General features: G+C 40.3%; 1 protein-coding gene across 6 annotated transcripts in view; it reads right to left on the minus strand.

Moving 5' to 3' along the window:
- Nucleotides 1–26,809, minus strand: part of KCNC1 (potassium voltage-gated channel subfamily C member 1) — a 128,356-nt gene that overhangs the window by 22,511 nt on the left and 79,036 nt on the right. For all 6 annotated transcript variants that reach the window (XM_075755022.1, XM_075755025.1, XM_075755021.1 and 3 more), the window contains exon 2: nt 12,474–13,407. In XM_075755022.1, the coding sequence (XP_075611137.1) occupies nt 12,474–13,407 (934 nt within the window). The remainder of the gene's footprint in view (nt 1–12,473; nt 13,408–26,809) is intronic.

Genomic DNA, 26,809 nt, shown 5'->3' on the forward strand with positions numbered 1-26,809 from the left:
AACTGGTCCATTTCTGGAGCTCAAAACACCTCTGAGCAGAGTGGTTGTGGGTCAGGCTGCTCACTGGTAACAGCTATTGATCCTTTTGGAAGTAGCTTGCAGGCTATGTTGTGCTTGAATGATGAGAAAATTGACTGTCTTGGAATTAATTTCTTAAATTGCATTATACATCCCTAGCAACTTGAGCTGGAACTTGCTCCTGCAGCCTCCTCAGGGTCCTTTATCACTGACAAATTTTTCTTGACACTTGTTGAAAATCCACAACCTTGTTATTTTATATCTATTCAATAGGAAGAGAACAGAGTAGCTGGAGATGTGGACAAATCACTGAACTGTCCTACTAATGTCCCTTCAATATTCTATGCGTGGGCCATGCCTAAGGGATCACATTCTGGATAGCAATGCTAATCCACAATGATAATTTTGCTAAATATTTAGGAAGCAAAGAAATTACCAGCACAGAAGACTGCATCTGTTGCTGGTATATATAAGCAAGTATTAAGTAGAGTAGTTGTGTTCCAAACCACTTTCTGCAGCACCTAATTATCTGAAGGTGGGACTCAGCAATCACATGATATTTAACATGTGATTAGTTTGTTATGGAAATAACGAAAACATCACTGATGTCATCAGCCCACAGTTAGAAGTTCCCATTGTTTTCATTAGCAGATCTACATGCTGAACAATTTCAGGAATGAGGTCTAAAGATGGAATGAAAAGATTTTATTTTAGGTTGATTTCTCACATTTCAACTTGCATATTTGCTTTTTCCAAGATTGACCTTGGGTTTGAGAGAACTCCAGATAAAGCAAAACTACTGAAACTGTTACTTTCTGGTGACTGCTAGTCTAGTTATACCAACGATGATGACTACTAGGTGCTTAAAACTTCTAAGGCTTGATTCTGGCCTACCAAATTCAAATGAGTCTTTCCATTCCTGCTAGCAGAATCTGAATTAGGCTTGTACAGCATTTTTTGTTCTTTAGGTTCTGCTTCATGAAGAAAAGTAAATGTTATCTCTGTTTTACAGATGGATAAAACTACCATGCAGTGAAGTGACTTGCCCACTGCTATGTAAGAGGTTATTTACAACAAAATCTTCTGACTCGCAGCTTGGCACCTTATCTCCATAATTGTCCTATCTGTGAATACCTAGTTAACTGCACCAACTTTAAACATTCTCCTGCAGAGATTTGACTGAGAGGCTAAAGAAAGTATTCAGCAGATCTCCCAGGTGAGTAGTTTGTTTCACAACTACCTCATTTATGTGGTTTCCACTTAATTTTTTCCCTGTCTCATCTATCTCCATTTGCAGAAAAGTACTATTAAAATGCCTCAGGTGTTTCCAGGCACACACTGAATTTCAAAATGGGGGGGATGGGGGGTGGAATTCAGGAGGGGAAAAATACTTAGAAGAACTGCTGGATTTTCATTAGTATACTCTGCTCATTGTGGAGAAGCACAGTAGAGACTGCTCATGTACTTGCTGCGTGGCTCATCTCTTTTGTCATAGCAAATAGTTGCACACTGTCATAGTGACTTTACCAGTGCTGCTGGTTTTGATTATAAGCTAAAGTCTGACACTGAGCATCCACCTATTTGAACTGCATCTTACGTTCAGAGTATCAGTGGACATAAATGTATGATATATTCATTGACCTCCATCTATGCTTAGAAATGTGGCACCTGTACAGAAGTGGTTCCTACACTGGGTAAGTCACATCAGTCCTCTTCCCTTAAGCAAACACTGCCATTTTCCAACAGTTGCCAAGAAACAAGTTCCTAGTCTACTCTTCTTACCTTAGATATCTTCAGAAATTGCATGTGGGCCAGGAATGGTCCCAACTCACACTGCTTCCTCTCAGGGTTGTAGCTACCCCCCTTCCTTTGTCTCCCATGTGTCTACAGAGCTGTGAAGTGGTCACTTACCCCAAAGACTGGATGAGTTGAAAGGCACTCTGAGTGGACTATTTTCAGTCCTTACAGGATTGGAAATCCAACGCCTTTTCCAGTCCTTAAAGAAACTTCTGTAGGTCATAACCACTTTGACTGAAACAGGGCTGAGAGAAACTCCACAGTTCATGACATGGTATCCATGTATATTTACCCATGAGTCAATATCTGGTTACATGAACCATGACACATTCTTTGACGTTGTGCTGAAGAAGATGGGGGTCTTCTCAGCCCTACTTCAGAAACACAGCGATTAAGAGACATAGCGCTGTTTCCTTTGGTCACATTAGGTCACTGGCAGTCTCTTTTGGAAGAAGACTGTCTTCCTCCTGGCTACCCTTGTTTAAAGATTAGGAGACAAAGACCCAGCTTGAGTACCTACAACTTCCCTGAATAGCCATTTGCCATTCCACAAAGGCTCAGGGACTTCAAGGTTCTGCAGCCCTGTTACAAGGAAGAGGGTTGACAAGCAGGAAGGAGGTAGGAGCAGTTGAGTGCAAAACAGGGCCAGAACTGAGAAAGGAAGTTGCTTGAAAGATGAAGATTTTTCTACTGGGGAGACCTTGTCTGATTAAAGTTACATTCCACACCAACACTGCATGTACACCTAATATTGAATCCACAGCTTGTCTAGATCTCAAGTGATACAAAACCTGGGATTGCCATTATTACGCTCTGTGGATAGTCCCACTCCTGACCAATAGACAACGTCCTTTGGTTCTCATTCAGAGCTTGAGGGTCATTTTCATTTGCTCATTTTAAACCCCTGTCACTAACGTGCACAGTAGCTGCCTGAAGTCTGTTATGAGGAAGGATCTCCATGAGGTCCCTCACAGCAGAGACCTTTAATCCAACTGAATCCCTGAAGAAAGTAATGGCATGTTGCTCATTGAGTGAATTAATTACTCTTCTATTTTTCAGGCCTCTTTCACTTTTCTCATGATAGAAAAGGTCTGTTAATGTGGCAAACATTAGTTGTGTCATACTATGCTGGCAATGGGAAACTCTCTTGGTTTGATGGTTTTCCCTGGCTCTTGGGCTAGTGACGGAATGGTACAGGAACAGAGGTGGCATGGCCAAGGTGGGGGTGGAGAACTGCTGTGCTCTAGCTTTTCTTAGCTACAAGCCTATTAGCTGGAAGTGGGAAGTAGAGCAGCTGTGAGGCTGCTGCAGTTGCTGCTGGAGGACAGAGTTTCCCAGCAAAGATTTTACATTCCTTTTGCATCCTATTTTTGCAGCATCACTTCTGCCTGATACTTCTTGTGCTAAGCAAATGATTATGATGAAGTTAAGAGGACGAATCCAAGTATTCGAAGACATGTACTGCGATTTGTGGAGGGGTTAAGAGCTGCGCAGCATTCAAAAATACCCATTGACTTTATATCCCTAAATTTCTCTCTGAGATGTTGCATGGAAAGGAAATATTTACAGTACAATTCCCTACTCATTCAAATTTCACTCCTGTTAGCAAGTTGTTTCTGTTTTAGTTGCCTGGATAGCATTTACTGTCCATTAATATTCATTGGCCACTCATCAATTGCATCAGTATAAATCACGTTATTTTTTTATACTAGACTCCATCTAAACTCTGCTGTGCTTCTTCACCGATTAAGAGCAGGCCAGACCATAATAGCAAATCAGAAAGTAAAGGAACTGCACGTTGAGAAAAATGTGCTTTTCTTGACTTAATACATGGCTATAGTAATTTATGAGTTAACACAGATTTACTGATAATTAAGATTAGTAGCAATAAACTTCATGCTGTCCCTCTGGAAAATGATCAGAAATGTCTATCAGCTATTTTTTTATCATTCTTTCAAAGCAGTCTTTGGAGGTAATTTGGGGAGATTGTAAACAAAATACTTTGCTCAGGACCTGATTCAGCAAAATAACAATTATGTTTCTGTGCCAGACCATCTTTGGCTACAGAAATCAATTTTTATGGGCTCCAGAGCCTCATACAGGATTAAGAAATGTGAATCCCATGGGTAGGTGCTCATTTCTGTTGTTGTTAAATCAGGTCCTTAGAGTGAAAGGGATATAACTATATTAAATTAGAAAAAGAATTATGGAGAAGATATATTAAACCACAGACAAAGGATGATGAAATGATGAAATCACGGCTTGGAGAGTATAGAAGGAAGTATAGCATAGAGAAGAACAGCACAGAAAATATGAGTTTAAACCTTTGAAAATGAGTAATGATGTGTCAGCATGGGTATCACTGGTTTTCAAAATGGCAGTGAAAAAAAATCCTAAATTGGTAGCTTTGGGAATTTTTTCTGCTGGAGAGTAATGAAAATTAATTTTTCCCATGCAGACTATCTGAAAAAAAGAAGGTAATTTAACTAAGTAGTTCTATTGTCATACCAAGTACTTACTCTTTGCATTAATACCTCGCATCAGGTTTTGTGTCACAACCTCAGTGAAGTTACCTATAGTCTGTGACATTCCTTGTTCTTTTGCATTAAAGAACTGTATTGTAATCTCCTCGGTTGCCCAACATGGAGCTCAGGTTGATGGGAATTGGAGAAAAACTTCACAGAATAAAATGTGACAGTCTGTAACATACACAAGTTGCAAGCAACGTACAGTAATAACAAGTAAATGTTAACAAACAGAGCGAAAGAGAGAAAGAGAAAAAGAGAGAAAATGTGAAGAACATGTAAAAGAATTAAGATTCCTATATAACAACTCCATTTTAGTTACCCCAATATTCTAAGGCCATTACAATAAAAATCTTTATTAGTTCTAGGTATCTTTATTAAAGTTTCCTGATTTTTATATTACTGCATATTTTGAAAGTTGCTCTGAAGCTCTTCTGAGTAGATATCATACTGATGGACTTTACGCTGGCACAAGAGCAGAATTTAGTATGCTACATGAATATGCAGAATCCTTCCGACCCAACCTACCTCTTCAACATTTACTCACCACTGTGTTGACCTAGGTCTCTCCAGGAAGCCGTGTCCCCCAGGAAAGGCACTCCAGTGACGGTGGTGACCGCCTCTCCCAGTACTAACTGGCCAACATAGTAACGTCACTCCCAGAGTATATCACCTTTGAGAGGTACTACTTCTTGAAGTGAGGTGACAGTATGTTGGCTGCCCACCTATTGGTACTACTAGAGGAAATACAGGAGCTCTAGTTAAGTAGATCCAGTGCATCTTGCTATTACAGGTAGTATTGGATATGTGCTTAATGCAGTGCTGAGAACTGTTGCTCCTGGAAGTGCTGCATTGCAAGAGCTCTGGAAGATCCTTCCTAGTTTTATCCTGACACTTCTAGGGTTTCACTTCTACCCATCCTGGACTTCTCAGAGTCTAACACACACCATTTTCTGTAGAGTAGAGTGGGTTGTTGACAGGTCAAGTAGAGGTTGCAGGAAAATGCAGTCAGGTGAGTCATGCTACAGTCTTCTATTACTGCTCTGAGGAATACAGTATGATGATCTGTACAGTATGGAAGGTGTCTGAGTCATGGAACATGGATGAATACAAAGAACAATGACAGCAGGAATGGTAAATTGCTTGTTATTTCGGCTTTGTGCTTATAAACAGACAAGCAAGTAGCCAAAAGGCTTGGAGAAAATTTCCAGCAAGTACAGAGTAAGGGGGAGGGGGGGGGTATAAGCAAGTGGTCTGGGCACAGAACTGGGACCTCACACCTTAGACCCTTTTGTCCGTGGCCTTTTGTAGTAATGGGTAAGTCATCCCGTCTTCTAGTTCTACTGCAGCAGAGATGTACTTCTTGCACAAAGGTGCCTTTTGTTGTTTCTGTCCTGCAAATACTGGTCATGCTCAGCCCAGTAGAAGGAAGAGATGCCAAGAGTACCTCTTTCGTATCTCAGGAATGCATTGTGCATTAGATAGCATGGGAGCTGCAGTGGCAGGCACGTGCTTGAGAAAGAGGATTTACCGTATTTACATCTGCCTTGTGCTGGAGGATTGGCACAGATTGACTTTATTTGGCTGGAATGCTTGTATCTGTGTTTTCCCATCACCAAGAGTGCCTCGTGCTCATTAAGTTATTAAGGCATGAAAAGTCCTAAGATATATTATTTAGTTCTATGATTGTTTTTCAGCTTAGTGTGGTCCTGCCCCTACACACACTCATCCCTGGCTGTGGCCAGACCACAGGGGGCTGTGTGGGGAGATTTTTTTTTTTTAATTTTTTTTTTTTTTTCAATGTCTCACATAGTGCCAGAGAAAAGCAGGAAACCCAAAGCACTGTGCTTGAATTCATAGCTCGTCCTTTTTGTTTTCAAATGACTTGGCATAGGTGATGTTATTTTTTACTTGAATTCTAAAGTAAACAAGCACCATAGTACAAGGGATACCCACTGGTTGTATCTCTACAGGAAGTGACAGATGAATAACTGTACAACAAAGTATTACATTGTATTAGTTATAAATTCTGCTTTGTGTGTGATCCACAGCTATGAGATCGCAGAAATGCCACATGGGGCAGGGGGCAAGGAATAGATCCAAATTGCTTCCAAACTGTAGGCACTTAACTGAGGATCTTGTTAGAGCTGCAGTCACCTGAGATCACTTATGAAGAAAGCCACCTCCAGAGGGCAATTCAGGTCATAAATGAGTGAATTACTCTCCAAGACTGCCTGACTCTTCTTCCAATATAAGCGGGACCTTAGGTGAATGCATCTTATGTTAGATGAGAACAACTGAGTATTATTCCTTTTATTTCGAACTGTTACAATTTCTACATTAGATCCAGAGGACTCCATCTTCAGTGACATTATGATGCAATCATTACCTCATTTGCTATTTTGGAGTGATGAATTTTGGATTTTTAAAGGCTAGGAAGGCTAAGTATAAGGAATAAAGAAAAAAACATCTCCCTATTACATTTTCCACTGCCTTTTTAGTATGTTTTATGTCCAACACATTTAAACATCAAAGTCTTTCGAGCTGAAACAGACCTAAACTCTTTGCAGGTATATTACTGTCTCCTGTCCATCTTACAGAGAAGGTCAAAGGTTTTATGACACTAAAATTAGATTTTATTTTTTTATGTTCAAAGACATTTGATCAGAGAATTTGCTTCCCTGTGGATTGAAGGACCACCACAGTGACTACATACCTATGGCTTTAACAATGCTTTGCTATCCATAAAAGCCACTGAAGTTCACAAACTACAGTGAAATGTTAGGCAGCATAATGGGCCTGTGACAAGAACTGCCAAGAGTCCCCAGCTCCCACTGAGCACTGGCACTAGAATTACAGTGCTCAGTGTACTTCTGACATTAGAACCAGTGTGTTGCACAAGGAATACAGGTTATTTAGGTTACGGTGACAAAAGGGATGAAAAATGAAGCCCTGAGAAAAGAGCAGCTCCTTCAAAAAGCATGAGTGATAAAGCTGAAATGGGTAATTCCACATTATTTCTTTAACAGGAGATCAGCGCTCTCTCAGGAAATTGCATTGAAATAATAGGTTCCTAATGTCATAGCTTGCTCCAATTCACCTGACCATGTAGTACACGGGACTCACCATATAACTATGTAGTTCCCCTCTGTCAGTGATAGACTTGGACTGCTTTAACTATTCAGACATAGAGATAGTGGAGGAGTGGGTTATGGAAAATTGTTTCTTGGGCAGGTAAGTAAAACAACCACAGAAGTTTTCTGAAGCTAAAGACTGTATTAGTAATGACAGACATTCTCCCTTTCCTCCTAGGCACCTGAATTCTAGTAATATTTCTTCCATATTTTACAGGTATGCAATGAGTAGAGAATTTTGCCATCAGTACACTGTGAAAAAGGCTGCACAATACATTTGTATGAAGACACAATATCCTTGGAGTATAGCTTAAGAGAAGCTGCATGCAGAGGAGATCAGAGAGGTGAGAAATTCTTCTTTTGGCCATATTAAAGTCAATATAAACACTGTGTGTGCTGGTGTTGTAAATATATATACAAAAACAATAAGAGGTTGGGGTAGATCTCTGAACAAACCCAAAATAACCCCATGTGCTTATGTATTATGGATGCATTCTAAGACCATTGTGGCACCAGACAGTACCGTAGACATCAAATGAAGTTATGAATTCCATTCATATTCTAAATTTCTTTTACAGTGTTGGAAAATGACATTGACCGCTTCATCCTATGGCAACTTTAAGATGTAACCATATAGTCAACCTGTCCTTCAGGTAAGCACACAGCTCACAGAAGAGAGGGACTGAAGTGCTGAGTAACACTTTCAAAACAAAACTTAGATCTTTCAAGATTTGTTTTGCATGTTTTAAGGTTTTCTTACAAACTTGTACCTTAATGGATTTCACTATGTGCACTGAGATAAATTATACCTGTAGGAGTGTGTGTGGTTTGGGACAGAAATCAGCTAAGTTTAAGTGGCTGAGATTGGCTTTTTCTGTTTTGCTTCTATTTGAAGCAAATTTTGCTTTGTTTTTTCGTTTGTTGTTTTTTTTTTTTTAAATGTTGCTTCTGTTATGAGACAGTTTGGAATATTCAGAAGCCTTTATCTGAAAGACATTGCAGCATAGGAGACTGTGGTTGACTGATGCTTATTTAGTTATGTTCAAGTAGTGGCTTTGCCACAAACCTTTCAAGTGATTTTGCTCAATTAAATTAAGCTCTGTGTCAAATGAAAATACTGGAGATTGCTTCCATTTTCTCTTTGCTGTCTACTTAGCCTGTCAGTTATTTGATTGTAATATAGTGGTTGTCACATATACAACAACGGCAAAATGAAGCCCTGGTCTTGAATGGGGCCTGTAAACAACACTGCAACATAACAAAGTTAATAGTTTGACATGATGATGCTAGAACTTGGTGTGTATATTTTAAGTGAGGGAACACCTGGTCCTCTCTAGTCTGAAATATCCCCGGGTCAATGAGTTTTAGTCAAATTGGTCAGGTGAGATCTGTTCCTTTGTATCAGGCCCGGCTCCTCCAGACACTATATAAGCAGTATCTTTAGAATTTACAGGCATCAGAAACTGCCTTGAAGAAGGTTTTTTTTGTATAGAGGAAATCTCTGCTTTCTTAATGCTGCTAGTGAAGGCCTGCCTGCAGCATTAGATCTGCCACCCTCTACTCTGAAGTGCTTTTCCTCCCCTTCCGCTGCTTTCCCAGTTACCCATTGACAGGATCAAACAGGATGGGGAGCAGCAACGGTTGCTGCAGAAAGGGGAGGCATGGTAGAATCAAACTCTGACATTCTTTCTATCAAATTAAAATTGAGCACTGTTATTTAAAGATACCCTCCTGCCAAGTATAGATTAGCCCAGGACTGAGCTGCTGAGAGTGTTGGGGACAATTTAAAAATTTAATTCAAACCTACCAGAATTTAAATTCAAGCCATCTTTGCTTTGTCTGCAAATGACCGTAGCATCATGGGCAGCAGCTGTGCAGCCTGTGGGCAAAGTTCTGCTGTTTGCATGTCCATGCCAGGAAAGTGCTCCTTAGCCTGAGAGGAGGCACTGGGCTGTGGCTGTGCAGAGCTCTCTGTAGAGCCCCCTTGGCCCTGTGTGTATGGACCGAGAGCAGCTGTGAACTGCTGACTCGGTGCATGAGAGGGCTATAGAGAGATAGTCATATGTGGAACTATTTCATACTCATCATTGTTATGTGAAGTGTTTAATCATTCCAGCAAACATAATATATGGAATTAACAACTTCATGTGATGTCCTTTACACCTGAGCAGCTATACAGGTTTGGTTTTTTTTGAATAATGTATTAGATATACATCACATGACCTTATATCACCTAGACACTGTCACACTGAAGCTTTACAGTTAAAACTTACAAGAAATATCTTGGACAACTCAGGCATTATTTTAGAAAGGTTAGGCACCCATTCTGTGTTCCTAGTACAATGTTAACTGATGTTTACAGTTAGGTGCTGTTAACTGATCCAGATATTTTACAGTATAGGAAACATTGCAAGTGTGTTTTCATAAAATGTGCAGGTTATAATTTCAGGAACAAGTCAGTGCCTGTGAATGCTTCATATTACATAAGTGAACCTCAACATCCAAGGCGATGCAGATCTTGTTTTAAGAGTTCGGTTCTGATCTTATTATTTTTTACTTTTCTCTTGCACACATATAGATCTTTTCCTATTAGGAAGCTAAGAGATGCAGGCAATATTTTTTGCTGCTAGTGGTGCATAATAATTATCAGAACCAGAACTCAAGCAACAGTGTTACCAAGTCCATTTTGTTAGCTGAAGTATAAGTGTGCTTTGTTACTTCTTAAAATATATATGCTTGTATATGTATATAAAAATAGTCTCTGAATTATTGCAGAAATAGATAAGTTGCTGTTACTATCAATACTTTATGGATATTGTGGTAACAGCTGATTTTAGAGCACTGATGGTGGCAAAACAGTTCCACATTGAACCAAAATTACACGTATTCTCAGGATACCAGTGTGGAATTGCATTGAACTCGTAGAGTTCTTAGTCCTCTAGTTCCCAAAGAGGACCAGGGTAGGTAATGGAAGGAACATTATAAAGCAAGGGATTTCTGAGAAGAAAGTCGCTCTGTAGCTGAGTGCTAAAGTACTCAAGAGTCTGGCATCTCTTGCACATTACAATTGGGTAGTTGGCCTATTGCTCACAGTAGGAGACAGGCAATATTGTCTGTGCCCTCTTTCCCTCTTCATACACGATGTCACAAAGACATCTACTTATGAGGAAGTTTGCTGCTTGGACATGAATTGTGATAAGCATTTGCAACCTGAGGGGAATGGATGATACGCTTATGCGCCAAAGATACAAGAGGAAAGAGACAGTCTATCAGTCACGTGAATTGTGATTGGCCTGTTGCAATGGAATAGCCTTTAACAAAAAAAATGAAAGCTATTTACTTTCTGAATGGATTTTACATAGTTGCACAAAACAAAAAAGAAATAAGAAAACAGAGAAGAGAATAGGATAGAAGAGAAAGGTTCCCACCAGCTCTTCCCCTCCAAAATTAGCATTGGCATTGGTGAAGTCACACACAAAGGAAAGTCTCACTTTCTTTGTGCCTCTCACAATGACATCAACATGCATGGCTATGAGATGACGAGAGAATACCTCGCTCACAATGAGTAACAAATTAGAATTTTCTTCAAAGTAAAAAAATGATAACACAAGACCATCATAGGTATATGCTAGCTCTTTCAAAACATCTCTTTTTGACTAGATGTCAGTTAAAATCACTTGACTGGCGATCTATCTAATACAACATAGGGGGATATTCTGAATAGGCTGAAGAATGTCTACTATGCGACTTGGCTGGATCATATGCCAAAAATTAAGTTGGCTTTGTTTTCAACATGGTTATCTACTTTGAAATTACTCCATAGAATAAATAGTGATATTCCATGGGTAGAGGTAGATTATGGGGTTTAAATAATCAAATTGGAGCCCCGTAACTTTATGTGCTATAGGAAGATTCTCATAAAACTGAGATATTCCCATAATTAACCACTAGCCATGGGATATTATAATATATTCCATGGTGACTAGTATTTTTTTCCATTTCCCTCCCCCCTCCCAGTAGAATTAGTATGATTAATTTTGCTCTGGTTTCACCTATTGCTAACATGAATCAGTATAATTAAAAATAAGAATACCGTATTATGAGGCAATCACTGTTTAGGCCAAACAGGCCAGTGATGACCAGTCAGACCTTTTCCAGTTGGCCTTTGCTGCTGGAAGGTTGAAAGAGCTGTAACTCACCAACCCATACTTGCAAAAGGAGCATGTTTTAGAAAATGTCAAAACTCTTCATAGTTCTTAATGCTAAATTCTAGTGGAATATTATAGAATAGGTTGATTTGCATGCCATGGAATAAACATCCTTACATCTAGTCTTGTCTCAGAGTGAGTCATTTTGCATTAGTGTCAAGAATTTGAGCTGTTGTTCTACTTCACACTTAATCATCAGAAAGAGACGGGATTGTCTCATGAATATGCATGATGGTATAGTTGTCCCTTCAACTTACTAGGCACCTAGTTTCTGTAATGAGATGTATAATATCTGCCATTTAAAACAGCTGAAAGGTCCCAAATGGGAACAAATGAGAAAGCATCTGGCTGTTTCGAATTCCAGCCCTGTTTTGTCAGAAAACTCTGTAATTGCTGAGTACTTGGCTCCTACTCTGCTCTATGAAGCATTCAGCTCTCAGGAGCCTCTGAGATGCATTACACAGTCCAGCAACATAGCTGTAGAACTCTCAAAATTCTTCCACTAGATGTAACAGCTCTTCAAAATATCTTGAGACTTGTATGCCCTTAACCAGGACCAAAGTTTGGGCTCCTAGAGCGTGCTCTCATCCTTAGTTTTGCTGATCAGCCTCCACTGTACCATTTGTCCCTGCAACCTAGACTTCACACATATTATTCACTGTGTGATGGTGGGACTAGAATGGATAAATGTGCTACCCATTGCTCTAAGAAAGCAGTCTGGCTGAATCTTAAATTACTACGTGGGATGGAGGTTAACGGTCAGATGGACATTCCTCTAAGAGGTTTCCTACCTGCTCTGTTAATTTCTAAAATTTCTTCTTGGGCCAGTGGGCAAGTGTCGCTCTGAGTACTGTGGTGTGGAGAGTTTACGACAGATTTACAATAATTGGGGGATCCCAGCTGGGGTGGCCTCGGGATATGCTTCTTTTTTTTCTTTGGTAGCTTCTGCTTAGCCATAGCTAAGGAGTAATACATTCCGAAATTGTTCACAATGACAGGGACAGGCATGGCAATGGTCAGCACACCGGCGAGAGCACAGAGGGCCCCCACCAGCATGCCTGACCAAGTCTGAGGATACATGTCTCCGTAGCCCAGGGTCGTCATGGTGACAACAGCCCACCAAAAGCCGATGGGGATATTTTTAAAGTGTGTGTGTTCACTGGCACTAGGGTCATTTGGTTTAGCACCTATTCTCTCAGCATAATAGATCATCGTGGCAAAGATTAAGACGCCCAATGCCAAAAATATGATGAGCAGCAAGAATTCATTTGTGCTGGCGCGGAGGGTGTGTCCCAAGACCCGCAACCCAACGAAGTGGCGGGTCAGCTTGAAAATTCGCAGGATTCGCACGAAACGGACTACGCGGAGGAAGCCCAGGACATCCTTAGCAGCTTTGGAAGACAGGCCACTGAGTCCAACCTCTAGATAGAAAGGCAGTATGGCCACAAAGTCAATGATGTTCAAAGAGTTTTTGATAAATTCCACCTTGTTTGGGCAGAAAGTGACTCTCATCAAGAACTCAAATGTAAACCAGACCACACAGACACCTTCGATGTAGGTGAGGAAGGCTTCAGTCTCTGCTTCCCTGTAGTGCCGCACCTGGGTGTCATTCCCGATGAATTCAGTTTCTGTCTTGTTCACAATGGGGTTAAATCTCTCATGGGTCTCGAGGCAGAAGGTGGTGATGGAGACCAGAATGAAGAAGAGGGAGGCAAATGCCACATACTGTGGAAAGAAAGGTATGAGAGAAATGTTAAACAGTAGGTTAAGTACAGGGGCTTTGATTCTGAAACACCACGGAGGGACAAGAGCTGTATTAAAACTAAAGATAATGCCAAGCCTTCTTCCTGTGGGCTTAAGATGCCAAGTTTCACATGCAGACAGCCTAACATTCAGACTTGGAGGGAGAGCAGTATATAAGTACATGCTAACATCCATTCCTATACAGATAGCTTTTTAGTGTGAGTGTAAATTTAAGCAAGCATTTAAATCTCGGAGCTTTCTGTGGGATTTAAGGTTAAGGACATATTGAAATTCTGCCTTCTTGAACTTGGTCTTCTGTCACTTCCTGGTCTTAAAGACAGAGCACACTTTCTAGGACAAATGTAATGCAAGAGTCTTTTCACAGCATTGTGTCAGTGGTATGGTGGCTGCCTCCTGTTCCCAGCTTAGTGACAGTTGTGGTATTTCAGATCTCAATAAGGTACTAGTAAATACTAGCACAGTGTCAGGTGGGCTCTACAGCAAGGAGCAGAGTCCTTCTTTGCCAAATCCTAAGGACAGGTTTACAGTCACATATCTAACTGAGCTCTCCTAGAGTAAACATCATCTCTGTTCTCAGTTCCCTTCTCCAGATCTTTTGGAGGTGGGGGACAGGGAGGAGAAGAAAGAGATTTCAGGTAAGCCTGTCAGCTGATCCAAAAGGAGACAGATCTATTGGACTTTACCAGACAAGGTTTTCTTGAAGAGATTCTCATTACAATGTAAGACTTGTACCAGAACTAGATGAATCTCTTTTTTAAGGCTGTTGGTTTACAATTTGGTTAATCAAGTTACAGTGAAGGTGGTAGCAGCCTCCAAGGTCAATGAGTGTTTATCTTAGGAGTATTTGCTGCTTCTGCTTCAGTTCCTGCTTTTCACAGAATCATAGAATGGTTTGAGTTGGAAGGGACCTCTAAAAATCATCTATACCAAACCCCCTGCAATGAGCAGGGACGTCCTCAACTAGAGCAGGTTGCTCAGAACCCCATCCAACCTGACCTTGAATGTTTCCAGAGACAGGGCACCTACAACCGCTCTGGGCAACCTGTTCCAGTGTTTCACCACCCTCACTGTGAGAAATATCTTCCTTATATCTTGTATGAATCTACCCTCTCTCGGTTTAAAACTATTATCTTCTGTCCTATCACTACAGGCCCTACTAAAAAGTCTGTCCCCATCTTTCTTATAAGCTCCCTTTAAGTATTGAAAGGCCGCAGTAAGGTCTCCCAAGGCCTTCTTTTCTCCAGGCTGAACTCCAACTCTTTCAGCTTTTCTCAGGCTTTCCTTGGCCTAAAAGAGATCTCTTGGTTGTATTCCAGGATAATTGAGGGATACAGTCAGGCTAAAATTCATGAGTCTTGTAACCACAGTTCCTCTGCTCAATCCTCCTTTAATCAATGAAGTAGTTTGCATATATCTAAGAAGTCTCTTTGTGCGTCAGAGTGGTACAGTAATGGTAATACCTCTTTCCATTTTGCTCTCTACGTCTGTTATCTTCCTGTTTGTCTTGTGTGTAACCTTGACAAGAGACGTCACATAAGACATTTCACTGTCTTCATGAGCATGAGAAACTGTGGCATTTAAAATATTATTCAAATATTCTTATAGTGTCCTGTGATTCATACTGTCCCTTTTTCAGCAGTGTAGCCAAAATAGGGGTTAAAAAGAATTAGTTTCTTCTAATTGTCTGTTGCCAGTAAATGCAGTGCAATAATGTAAAAGAAATTGCTGCCAAAGGAATAGACTAGTTAAAAATAACCTATGCTTCAAGCTACCAAATCTCTCCTGCAATCAAGAATTTCCTCCTGTCTGCTTTCCTGGGTAGACCTAGTGCAGAATTACACTTGACTTTCTGTATTAGTAAACAAAGTAAAAAGCAAGGATTTACCACAGTTTGAGGTGAACAATTTAATAGAATACAAAGAAACTGGCAGAGAATAAAATCACAGAATCGTTTAGGTTGGAAGGGCCCTCTGGAGGTCATTTGGTACAACTTCAAAGTTGGACCAGGTTGCTCAGGGTCTTGTCTGATCCAGGTCTGAGTATCTCCAAGCTTGGAGATCCCACAGCCTCTCTGGGCAGCCTGTGCCGGTGTTTGGCCAGTAAGAGCAAATAAGCTTGGAAGAATACAGAAGCCAAACAGGCTCTTCTGCTTTTCAAATCCAAGTGTTGCCAAAGAGATCAGAACCTAGCCATTGTCATAGATTTTAAAAAAAACCAACCCAGTACCTTTCCCTAAATGCTTCAGGCTATCATAGCGTTGTTATGTGATGATCTAATATACATGCTGATATGTGCTAAAATCAATGTCTAATATAAATAGTTGTCTGGAAGATAAACAATCTGGAGGTTTGGGAAATTGAGAAGCAGGACTGCAGGTATCTTTTTATCAGATTCTCCTGTTAAACAGGGGAATTTCTCCATGCACAGTTTCTCCATCTGTTAAATAGGTTAAAAAAAACCCAGCTGGTGTTTGGCATGTGCTTTGTGATCCTAGATAAATGCGTACAGGTTCTATATGCTTTCATTTTAATGTTACTGACTTTAGTATATCAACAGTCTCCCTGAAAAGTAAGTTAAGAGTCTTTTAAGTGGTCAAAGTCAGTTTGCATATGTAATTAAGTAGAGATTAATACCCCAATTGTCTGAGTATGAGTAGAATGAGAAACAAAAAGCATCTTGCACCAAGAACTCAGGAAAATGTTCCTAGCAGCCTCAGCATGTATGCCCTATTTCAGCCTGGACTGGATTTTTATCATAGAGTCATAGATCCCTGAGAATTCAAGCTGCAGAAGGAAATGCTGACACTTCATTAAGTCAGGTAGTGCTCACAGATAAGAAGTAGAGAGGGGAATAAAAACATTCTGCATTTTAAGGGGTCTGTGAAGAAGGCCCCTTTCTTTATGCTGACTTAATACACAGTTCTCCTCTTGGTGTATATGAATATCTCTCCTGAGTTTGTTTTTCCTGCTTAGGACAACCTTCAAGCTGACCTTGCACAGCAAATATCTTGAAAAGTGATGTTTAGCTGTATTAAAGGGAAGAAATAACCAATTCTGACAGGACATTTAAGTTCTCTGCAGTGGTACATGTTAGCAGTGATCTCTCTTGCTGTTAGCTCTTGTGTGTGCACATCTTGGCTTCAGAAGGGAATTGAGAACTTCTAGTCCCTGGTTCAGCAGAGCAGGAAGCACCTGCTAAAGGACCGTGAAACTTTTGTTTCCTTCTATCTGTATTTAACAATATCGAGAGCCCTTTCCCAGGGTGGGCATGTTCTTGAAGGCTTTGCAGCTTTGGAAGTGTGTGTCTGCTTTCAAGATTTCGTAAAACCGTGTCTGAGCAATGGTATTGATAGGAAGAATCCCAGTATTTCTTCTCCAATTTATTTTTTTTTTTTCTGTTAAATCTCTCTCTCTGACCTCCTAGCTAGTTTCCCCAGTTATATCCGGAGCATGATGTTCTATGGTAGGGAATATCCCTTTGGCCAGTCTGGGTCAGCTGTCCCGGCTGTGCTCTCCCAGCTCCTTGTGCACTTGGCAGGGTGTGGGAAGCTGAAAAGTCCTTGACTTAGTGTAGACACAACAACTACCTAGCAGAAGTAAAAACATCAGTGTGTTATAGCAACATTATTCTCATACTAAATCCAAAACACAGCACTATACCGGCTACTAGAAAGAAAATTAAATTTATCCCAGCTAAAACCAGGGCATGCCCCCACCCCTTTTTTTCTTCTGAATATTTTTCTTTGTTAATTATCTGATCTAGCAAGCTGTAAGCAAATCTGATAGCACCAAATTCAGCGAGTATGTTTTTCTAAGGAGACCAGCATTCATTCTTGCCAAAGGGGTCAAAAAAAGAGCGCTCTCTGGCCCACTCTCAGAGGCCAATAGAGATCAGCCATCATGCCTAATAGGATAGCTTGTCAAGTCCAGAGATGAGCAATGCTGGTAAAATCAAGTGAAGACTATGGAACTCGTACATGTTCTAATGCCTTTGAAAATAAGGCTATCTGTCTTTATTTCACTAATAATGGCCTGAACACTAATCAAACCAATGGATTACTCTTATATTATTTAGTGGTTCTTAATCTTCTTTCTCCTTACATTTTTTTTACAACAGAATTTTTCTTCTTCCTAGGATCCGAATGGGCTGGGGGAAAGGAGTGAGGATTTTGAGGGATGTCACATGCTCTTCCGTTACATAATGGCAGCTAACATTTTCTATAATTAAAGAAAATACCTAGGTAAAGTGTTTGAAGTGATCAAAACTCTTTTATCTGCTTTGACACATGTGAATGATTCCTATTTCACTAGAGATACTGCTGCCATTGCTTTTTTCTGGCTCTAACACCAACAAAGAAAAATCTCAAAAAGTCCAAAACCACAGAAGCTGTAAGAGAAGGCAGAGAGGAGATTTTTAAAGGGGTTATTTTGATTAAAATATGTTACATTAAAATGTCTTCATTCTGCAGAGAGAAGAAATTACACTCCTGCATAATTTCTGTTAATAGCAGATATATTTTGATAAGGTTATTTTGAAAGAGTCTGACAGACATCATGCCCATAAGTGGAGAATTTCATCATCTAATTTATATTGCCTCTGATTAAATCTATCTATCTATCTCTCTTTCTTTCTTTCTTTCTCAAAGGCCTGCTTCTCCCTGCTTCTCTACCACCCTGTGTCTAACCTAGCCATTTTTGTCAGTACAGTGTGAATATGAAGTGCCAATTAATTCAGAATAGTAGTGTTTCACATCAGCTTTGCATGGCTGTAAGGAGCAAGGTAACAAAATCAGACTTAGCTTTTCATGAATAATGAGCCAGTATCTTTCCACTCAGCATGGAAGGAAAACAAAAGTGGATTAGGAGGCTAGGCCTACTCAGAAAAAAGGCCTGAGGATTGGACCAGACAGTATTAAATACACAGATGTGACTGTTTACTTCTGGGAATCAGTTTTTAAAACAGCACTTTACCTTGCATTTCTGAGATAGTTCTGATCTTGGAGATAAGAAACAATTTTATGCTTTGTTTTAAACAAGCCCAGTAAACCACTAGAATTCATTGATGCAGTGCCTGGAAGTGCCAGGCTTCAATGCAGATGGGCAGTGAAGGCTGGTGATGAAAGCACTGGAACAGAAATCCGATGATTGGGGCTCTTTTCCAACCTCCACCATTGACAAATTCTTAATCTTCAAGCATATGTGCCTGCATCTTTTGCACCATCCTTTGTCTATTTTTTTTTTTTTAATTGAGATAGTAAACTCTTTGGGACTTGGGACTGTCTGCCAATTTATGTCTGCCCAGTGTCCAGCCAAATGTATGTCTGGAGTGGGGACCTGGGAAGGGAGACCTTGGCTGAGTCTTTGATAAGAGAGACACCACTCTTTGACCATAGACAACAAGAAAAGTGGGTGGTGGCAGTGGAAGCAGCATGGCTTTTGCAAATCAAGTTTCAGTAACTTCAGAGTTTGTTTTCTAGGAAATAGCGGTCTACACGACATACCATTCATAATTCATTCCACATCACACATTCAGAATGAGTTAGTAGAAGCTGCACGCCGCAGACGGGTGCTCTTCTCCTTTGATACTGCTCAGAATCATTTAACAATCCTGACTCAAGCTAGATGGGAGAAAAGAAACAGATCACACTCGGAGAAGATTTGCCAGCCTCTCCCTTTGCAGCTGCTAACAGAAGTATTTAAAAAGTGGCTCTTAATCACTATCCTTTGGCAGGGAAATTCAGGAAATTCTACCCTTCCCTGAACCTCTGGAGGAAAGTCAGAGGGAGATTGCATTTTGTTTGAACTACATCTATTGAAGCATCAGGAAATTTTCTATAGAAGTGGCACCCTCTCTTTCTACTGATCTGTTCAGGTGAGCTTTGGTTTTAATGACAAAACTATTTAAATCATTACATCATAACCCTCCTGGCCCTGTTGAACCAATAAAGCACAGGAGCTAAGTTGTCTGTATGAGCAGGGGCCCTGAGCAGTATGAGATTTGCTGCTTCTCTCATAGGCGAACCGTGGGCTTGCCAAGACTGAAATAGGAGATGAGAATACATCTTTATATCCAAAGGAGAAATGATGAAGCTATTGGTGCTGTAGGGCTTGCAGAAAAGTATGTTATGATTCTAATGAGATCCAGTATGGGTTTTTTTGGGGGGGAGGGGAGCAGGTGGAGAGAATAATAAAAAAAATCCCATGTCTAGTAATTTTTCACTAAGTCCATGACCAGTAAATGCTGTATCTCTTGCAGGAGCAAGCTAGGCTGAGATGAGTTTCAGATCAGTGCTGGCAACCTGTGAATTGGTTTTCTACAAAGCATCAGTCACTCAAATATACCCAAAGCCCTGTGCTTTTTGCTAGACCTCCATAAAACCCCGTGATTTCTATTTACAAGGCATCTCTTCAAATACTTGACCAACTTTCTTTTACAATAGTTCATCTGCCTGAGGTTTGTCTCTGGAAACTATTACACCTGCATGAAACTGCCAACATTTGCCTATCTGTGACTTGAATCACAAAGCTCTGCCTAGTTTTTATTTTAATCTGAAAACCGTACTTTAACTTCAAACTTAGTCCATGTATCACCAAAACATTTAACAATAGAGACAAATCTTTTTGCTGCAGCTCAGCCAAAGTATGGGTTAAATGAAAGCTGCTTTAAAATACTTAGTTCTATAACTACTTTGTTATCTGTCAAGACTGATTTTCCAGGCTTTCTTAGAGATATGGACCCTGATTCAAACAAATGACTCATTTTGAATGTGCAAGTAATTCTGCTGAATTTTTGAAAGAAACATTGAATCTGTATGACTGATTAAATGACTGAATATAGGCACATGATACTAGCAACCAAATAATGCTGTGGAAGTGAGCAAAAGCTAGGGCTCTCAAAAAGCAACCTGTGCAATATTTTGTTAAGAATCCTAATGTAAGATGTTTCCAGATCCTTTGAGCAATGATTATGAAACTGGAATTATTTTCAAGGGGAAAAATCCAGTTCTGCTTTTGCATGTGCATTATAAGTATATGAGGACACAATCAGATGTTACCATCAAGCTCTTCTCTGTGAAGGGAGAGATGACCATCTTGGTGGTCTGTCTTATTTCAGTGAGATGATAAGACAATCTATACAGAAGCTCACATCAGCAAACATACTGGTTCACTCACAAGATTATTCAAATTCATGTTTCTTAGCTGAGACAAATGGAAGAGGTAGGCTTGCAGATAGACAAAGCTTGCTCCAGAGTCAGATAAAAAGTCCACTAGCAGCTCATGGATGAAATGGTTACGTAATGCCAAAAAATATATATGACAGCTTGCAAAAAAATCTTGGAATGCCTAGTGGCATGCAGACATGAAACAGTGTGTTAAAAAAAATGTGCAGTCATCTGTGGAAAATATGCTTAAGTTATTCAGTGTTGACATTGCAATAAATAAATTAGAAGCAGATCTCTCAAATGTTAGTCCTAGCAAGCAGCCATGTGCTTTGACAAGGTAGTTACTGGGATAAGCAAGACTGCATCAGAAGTGGAAGTGGGGCATGTACAGTATTTCTCTATGACCACATGGCCAGCCAGCTGGTCACCAGGCAAAGGTTGGAATGGTTCTTTGTAGGTCACAGGCAAGTTTTCCAGTTTCTTCTAGGACAGATTAAATCTTGTGATTTAATAGGAACATTGTCACAGAAGATGTGAATTTATTTTGCCAGCTTCCTTGCTAGCTCCCTAGTCTGGCTGGTAGTGAGAACTATATGGCGACAGTATGGTGGGAGTAAGAAACGTTTCATATTGCTCAGCAACAGCTCAATGGGAAATTCTTAACATATACAGATTCCTGATCCAAAAGGGCCCCAAGACTTTTGCAGCTAGGTATATGGGATGGTGCAGAAGGATCTGTAAGTGTTGCAAGTAAGTCTTCCATCTCTTTGAGGGACTGCGGAAACGTACGTTTGATAGGGATGTCCAAATGCCATTCCCCTGTCCCAAAGCGGTGTCTTTTATCATTCCTGAAAGATAGCTATATTGACTATTATTAAGGACTTCCAGTGGTGAATATTGTAGAAATTCTGCAGGAAATTTATCCCAGTGCTTCACCATATTTTATCTGTATTTTTTTTCTTCCTAATGCCTAACCTAAATCATTTTTGTTACATTTTAAGCTTGTTCACTTTTGTCTTATCCATCATAGACAGCTAAGCTTTTAGCAATTTGCAGATGTTTTCCTGCTTTTGTAAGCTAACAACCACTAAACATTCAAACGTTCCCTAAGTCCTAGACTCCTGTTTCCATATGCTCATGCTTTTGCTGCATAAATTCAATGTAATTATTAATCTCATTTTCAGATGATGCCGCACACTTTTATGCTGTCAGTTCTGTCAAATGCTCTAGTATTAAAGAAACTGAGAAAGTCATGTAGCATCTCACACTGGAACATAAACTACACATGACAAATGAAACCGGGGAACTTTAATTGCCCATTATTGCTAGGTTTTTTAGTCTTTTTCTGTTAGGCAGTAGGTAACTGGTTTTGGACTCTGCACACTTTCTGCTCTAAACTGAAAAGGAGAGTTTTGTAGCAATGACTGGAGGTAGCGTCATGTGTTAGGATTTTCAGGATCTCACCTCACCACCTTTGTTCTGGATGCTATTTTATCTCCTGTGAAAATCACACTTCTTCCTTTCTAACTTGCTGCCAGTCCTTCCTTGTGGGAAGAGAAAAGCCATTTCTTATGCAATTGCTTTACAAAGGGGAATTCCTGACTAGAGCTAGGCAGAATCCAACTGCGAAATCCCAAAGACTGGCAAAATCAGCTTAGTCCTGAGGCTTCCTATGGTTTAGAATTTTTTGGTATTTTTTTTTCCTCCTTTCAAACTGAATAAAAAAATCACACATGTGCTCATAGGTAGGATCAAGTATAGCCGGATGAAGGTAGGTATGTATCTCTGACCAAGCCTCAGATTTGGATTTTGGAAATGTGAAACTAAAAGATAATTGGTAGACAGGTTTTACTCTCTTGCATGCATACATGTGTGCGCAGACACATGCTCACTCTCTCTCTCTCAAGTTGCTAACCTGGGCATTCCTTTGCCTTGAATTTAGCTGTAGGCTGCATGAGTCCTGGGACTCTTTGTGGGGGAGCAAGACTTTTTTTTTTTTTTCCCTTTTTGTGCTTCTGCACTGTGACTTGCCCAAAGTGGTTTAATTCACATCATCATACTTATAAGGAGTACAGCCTCTCTCAAACCTACTTTTAAAGTGATGTTAGAAGCCTTTTGTAGAGCAGGATACATATTTCTGTAGCCTTTGAGGGCCCACGCTCAGTGGGGTTTGATTTCACCAACCTCAGCACTCAGGGAATGACATTGTTACAGGAATCAAGCAGGCAGAGGGTGCTCGGTGGTCTCCAGCGCCATTACAAAGAGTATGCCCTGCTGGCTTATTTTTTTGCAAGAGGAAACAATCCAATGTATGGAAGTATTGAGTGCAAAACTCCACAAGGAAACACCTGAAATACACAGTGAAGCTTTGTCCTGAATCCAGAACTCCCTAACCTAACATACAAGGCTGCCTTTTCTCCCTGTGGTTTTTAAGCCAAGATATATGGAGTGTGTTCCAGATCGTGTTTGTATTCAGACAATAATGCTTCTGCTTCAAAACAAATTAAAATAAGCAGCTGTCAAATCTTTAGTAATTTAAAACGTGGGTAGACTGGCTACATAACCACTCTTGGACAGGGTGTGAAATCTACCTGCACATCTTCCACGTGCACTCACCAATAGCTGGTAGGGTGTGTCAGTGAATAGGATGCTGGCAGCTCCTTCATAGGACTTAGGGGGGAAGACCCAGAAGGCATCAGCCCTCAGAGGTGAGCAGTTTGGGTCTGCAGTGCCTGCGATGGTGGGGTCCTTAATTCAATTTCTCTCCCAAAGCAATATTGTAGCAAAAGTAATTGTGGTAGAATTCCTCTTTGGAGACACAGATCAACCTTTTTCATATTTGACCACGGATTTTTGAAACCTCAGTTTCTGACCACTCTGCAAGAGATGTTCCAAAGAGCTTTAAATTCCAGGAGCAGCTAAGTGTTTACCTTCTGATAGCTGAGCTGAGCACCTCAGAACTGAGGCACTCAAAATAGCTCATCACTCTAAAAACCTGAAAGCCCTGGGATCCCTTTGTGCCACTAGATGTTGAGCTCAGGATTTCCTGTTTGTACTGCAGTTACTGTGGATGTCACAGATGATGTAGTCACTGAAAAGCCAGGCTTCTTAACAAGGTGGCTGAAAATGGGGTGTTAAACCCCAGGCATTTCAATAACTGCTTCATTTTACACAATTTCACATTATTCAGTGAAAACATTTTTTCATTAACTTTTGTTTTCCAGACTATGAGTAGCAGTGTGTTGTAGACACTTTTCCTCCCATAGCGTTCACTTAGCTTAAGCCATAGCTACCAATTTGTGCTTTTAAAGCCTTATGGCCACAGTTCTTTCCTTGCCATTGTGCAGCATGTAGCAGAAAAGCCCTGGTAAGCTCCTAGGTGCCCTAAATATGTTACAAAATATTGAGACCTTTTGTGCCTTTGCTCTACAAAACCTAAATATCAAATATCTGAATTATCTGGTTCCATCACTTTAGTCAGTTGTTATAAAACATTAAGAAATTCCAGCAAGTATTAAAGCAAATGAGAAAATATTTTGGAAAGCAAAGAATGTTTTCATTCCCTAGTTAGGCAGAGTCTATTGCACAGCTTAATTTGGGCAAGGATAATGCACAGGATGGAAGCATCCTTGCTCACACAAAATCTCCACTGACAAACAGTCTTTGCCAATACTAGGTTTTGACTGGCTATGAGCCATTTTAGATATCCAAATCAGTGACAAAATAACTTATAAAACTGTGTTGGTAGCTTTTTGGAGGCAACTTCCAAAATAGCCTTTGTGATATAGTCTGTCTTGGCTCAGACCAACAAGATTGAGGGTATTGGACTCAGTGAGTGCTGATTGGTTGTTTTTTTTTTTTTTTTCAAGAGGAAGTTCTCAGTAAGGTGCTGTGTTGCTTATGACACAGGATCTCTTGCCCTGGGAATGGTAATCCATATATTCATGGTAATGCCCTAAAACACAGGATTCTTCCTCACTGCTAGTCCCACAAGCAGCTGAAGAGTTTCAAAATTCATTTGCTATAGCAGAGTGGCTGCAAATTTCCTCTCAATAATAAAATCCTAAATATACATGAAGAAGTGTGTCACCAATAGTGGAATAAAGAGAATCGATCTTTTGTATATACATGTGTATAGAATAAGATTAATATATAAATATTATTATAAATACAGATACACATATATTTTTGCATGTGTATTATTTATACTGTATTACAACACTATTACAATACTATGTGGTATATATTATATATTACATACAATGTTCTATGTAATATGTATAATAAAGATACAATAATACATGATATTATATAATATATATAAAAACTATAATATGCTAAATTGCACATAGAAATATGTTAAAGATAAATTCGTGTTTATAGATTAGGTATCTAATACCTGTCTCAAGGGCTGTGGGGATGCCTGGCTGTAGCATGCAGAACTGGCAAAATGGCCTGTTCTCCTCTCTTGTGCACAGCCCTGCCAGGGTAGCTACTATTAGTAGAGTTGGCCTTGGATTAAGAAGAACCCCCTGAATGGGAGGGACCTGCCACCCAGAGGAAGATAGAGGCTGCTTGCAGGGACCAGAGACCTTACAAAAATGGCTTCAGTGTCATTGCACCTCTGCAGCCTCAAATCCTTCCTGTGACTCTTTCCACAGCACTGTGTTTCCAGGGCTTTTCCTCTCATAAGCAAGGAGAGGAAGGGCTCTTCCTAGCCCTTGACTCTTGTCCTGTGTTGCCTTTCCTTCTGCTAGCCATAGCTGCTCTCCTCTCTTCCAGGTCTTCCAGGGCTACTCCTCCCAGACAGACAGGCATCGTGCTGGGGACACGATTCTCTGGAAGGAGGCTTTACCAGGAGGACAGACTTGGGGCCAGCCAAAAGGATCACCTGCCTCACTCCCAGCACTCAGGATGCAGTGTGGGTTTCCAGGTATTTTGCCCTGCCATGGACAGGAGGTTTGCTTCTGCTGTCTGAATGCAGGTTGATCTCCTGTACAGTGTTGCTGTACAAGATCCACTTTGATTCATATTCCAAAAACTGAACACAAGCCCTCTACAGTGCGAATTCTTGCCTCAGCTTTTACTACTAATAATTTCCCTTTGTGGAGTTCTACTTTGCTCATTCCCAGGTACAAGATGTACACTTGCTATAGTCTCCTACGTACAGATCCCTTCTTTGCTGTGTTTCCAAACTTGCCATGCCAGTGAATGAAGGGGCTGTGGTGGTGATATCTGGCATTTCATCATCATCTTTTGTCAAGATCAGTTCCACTGTCTCTCTGAAGAGGAGAGTGTTTATGTTTCTGTGGCTTGACTCTTATATGTACCAGCAACAAACAATTGGAGCCATAAGGTGGCCACTTTGTGCCACTCTCCTGTTCAGGCAGTCACACACTTTGCTTCCTCAATATTTTTTTCCTTTTTTTTTTTTCTTTTCTTATGTCTCATGGGAAATGGCTCATTTTCTTTGTGGTGAGATTCCACTGTTTTGTGGGCCAGTACATATATGATATTTAGGGAAAGGTATTTTTTTTCTCAATAGTGAGCACCTTAGTCTGTTGTAAATATTTTAGGGTGTCTTCTTAAACTCTTTGAATACTGTCTATATCTTTGCCTTAAGAAATTATTGCTCCCATATGTGAAAACCAAGGAAAATGTCCTTTTGCTGTGGAGCTCGCTTTGGGCTTGGCACAGAAGCTCTAGTTAGTTCTCTTTTTTGTCCACAAAGGTACCTCTGAAATACTGTGGCAAATCATGTGCCTGTCCAGGACTTCTGGTCATTACAAGTCATACTGTGACCACAGAAAACCTCAGGAAGAGATAGGATGGCTACAGCCCAAACTCATGAGGGCACTTGCCATCCCACAAGCACCTCTCATGGTGTGCAGTATAGGGCAGTTAGTGCATGTTCCCACTCCCCTTGCTGACAGCGCTATCCTGATTTAAAGGAGGGGGTTGTATCATCCTTTCCTTCTATGGTAAAATATTTTCTCCTACTGTGTGTGTTCACTGTACCAAATCTAGCTACACTAGTGTATACCTACAGACATGCAAAACCTCTGTGCTTATATGCAGAAGAGTGACTAAAAAAAATTGTCCTAATTGTTATGTTTTTAAGGCTAAATTGATGAGTCACATATAGCACCTGTAATACTAACCTGGTGATCAGTTATGGGTAGTCACCACCCCTCCCATAAG

Source organism: Balearica regulorum, chromosome 5 (assembly GCF_011004875.1).
Source record: "Balearica regulorum gibbericeps isolate bBalReg1 chromosome 5, bBalReg1.pri, whole genome shotgun sequence".
Lineage (NCBI taxonomy): Eukaryota > Metazoa > Chordata > Aves > Gruiformes > Gruidae > Balearica > Balearica regulorum.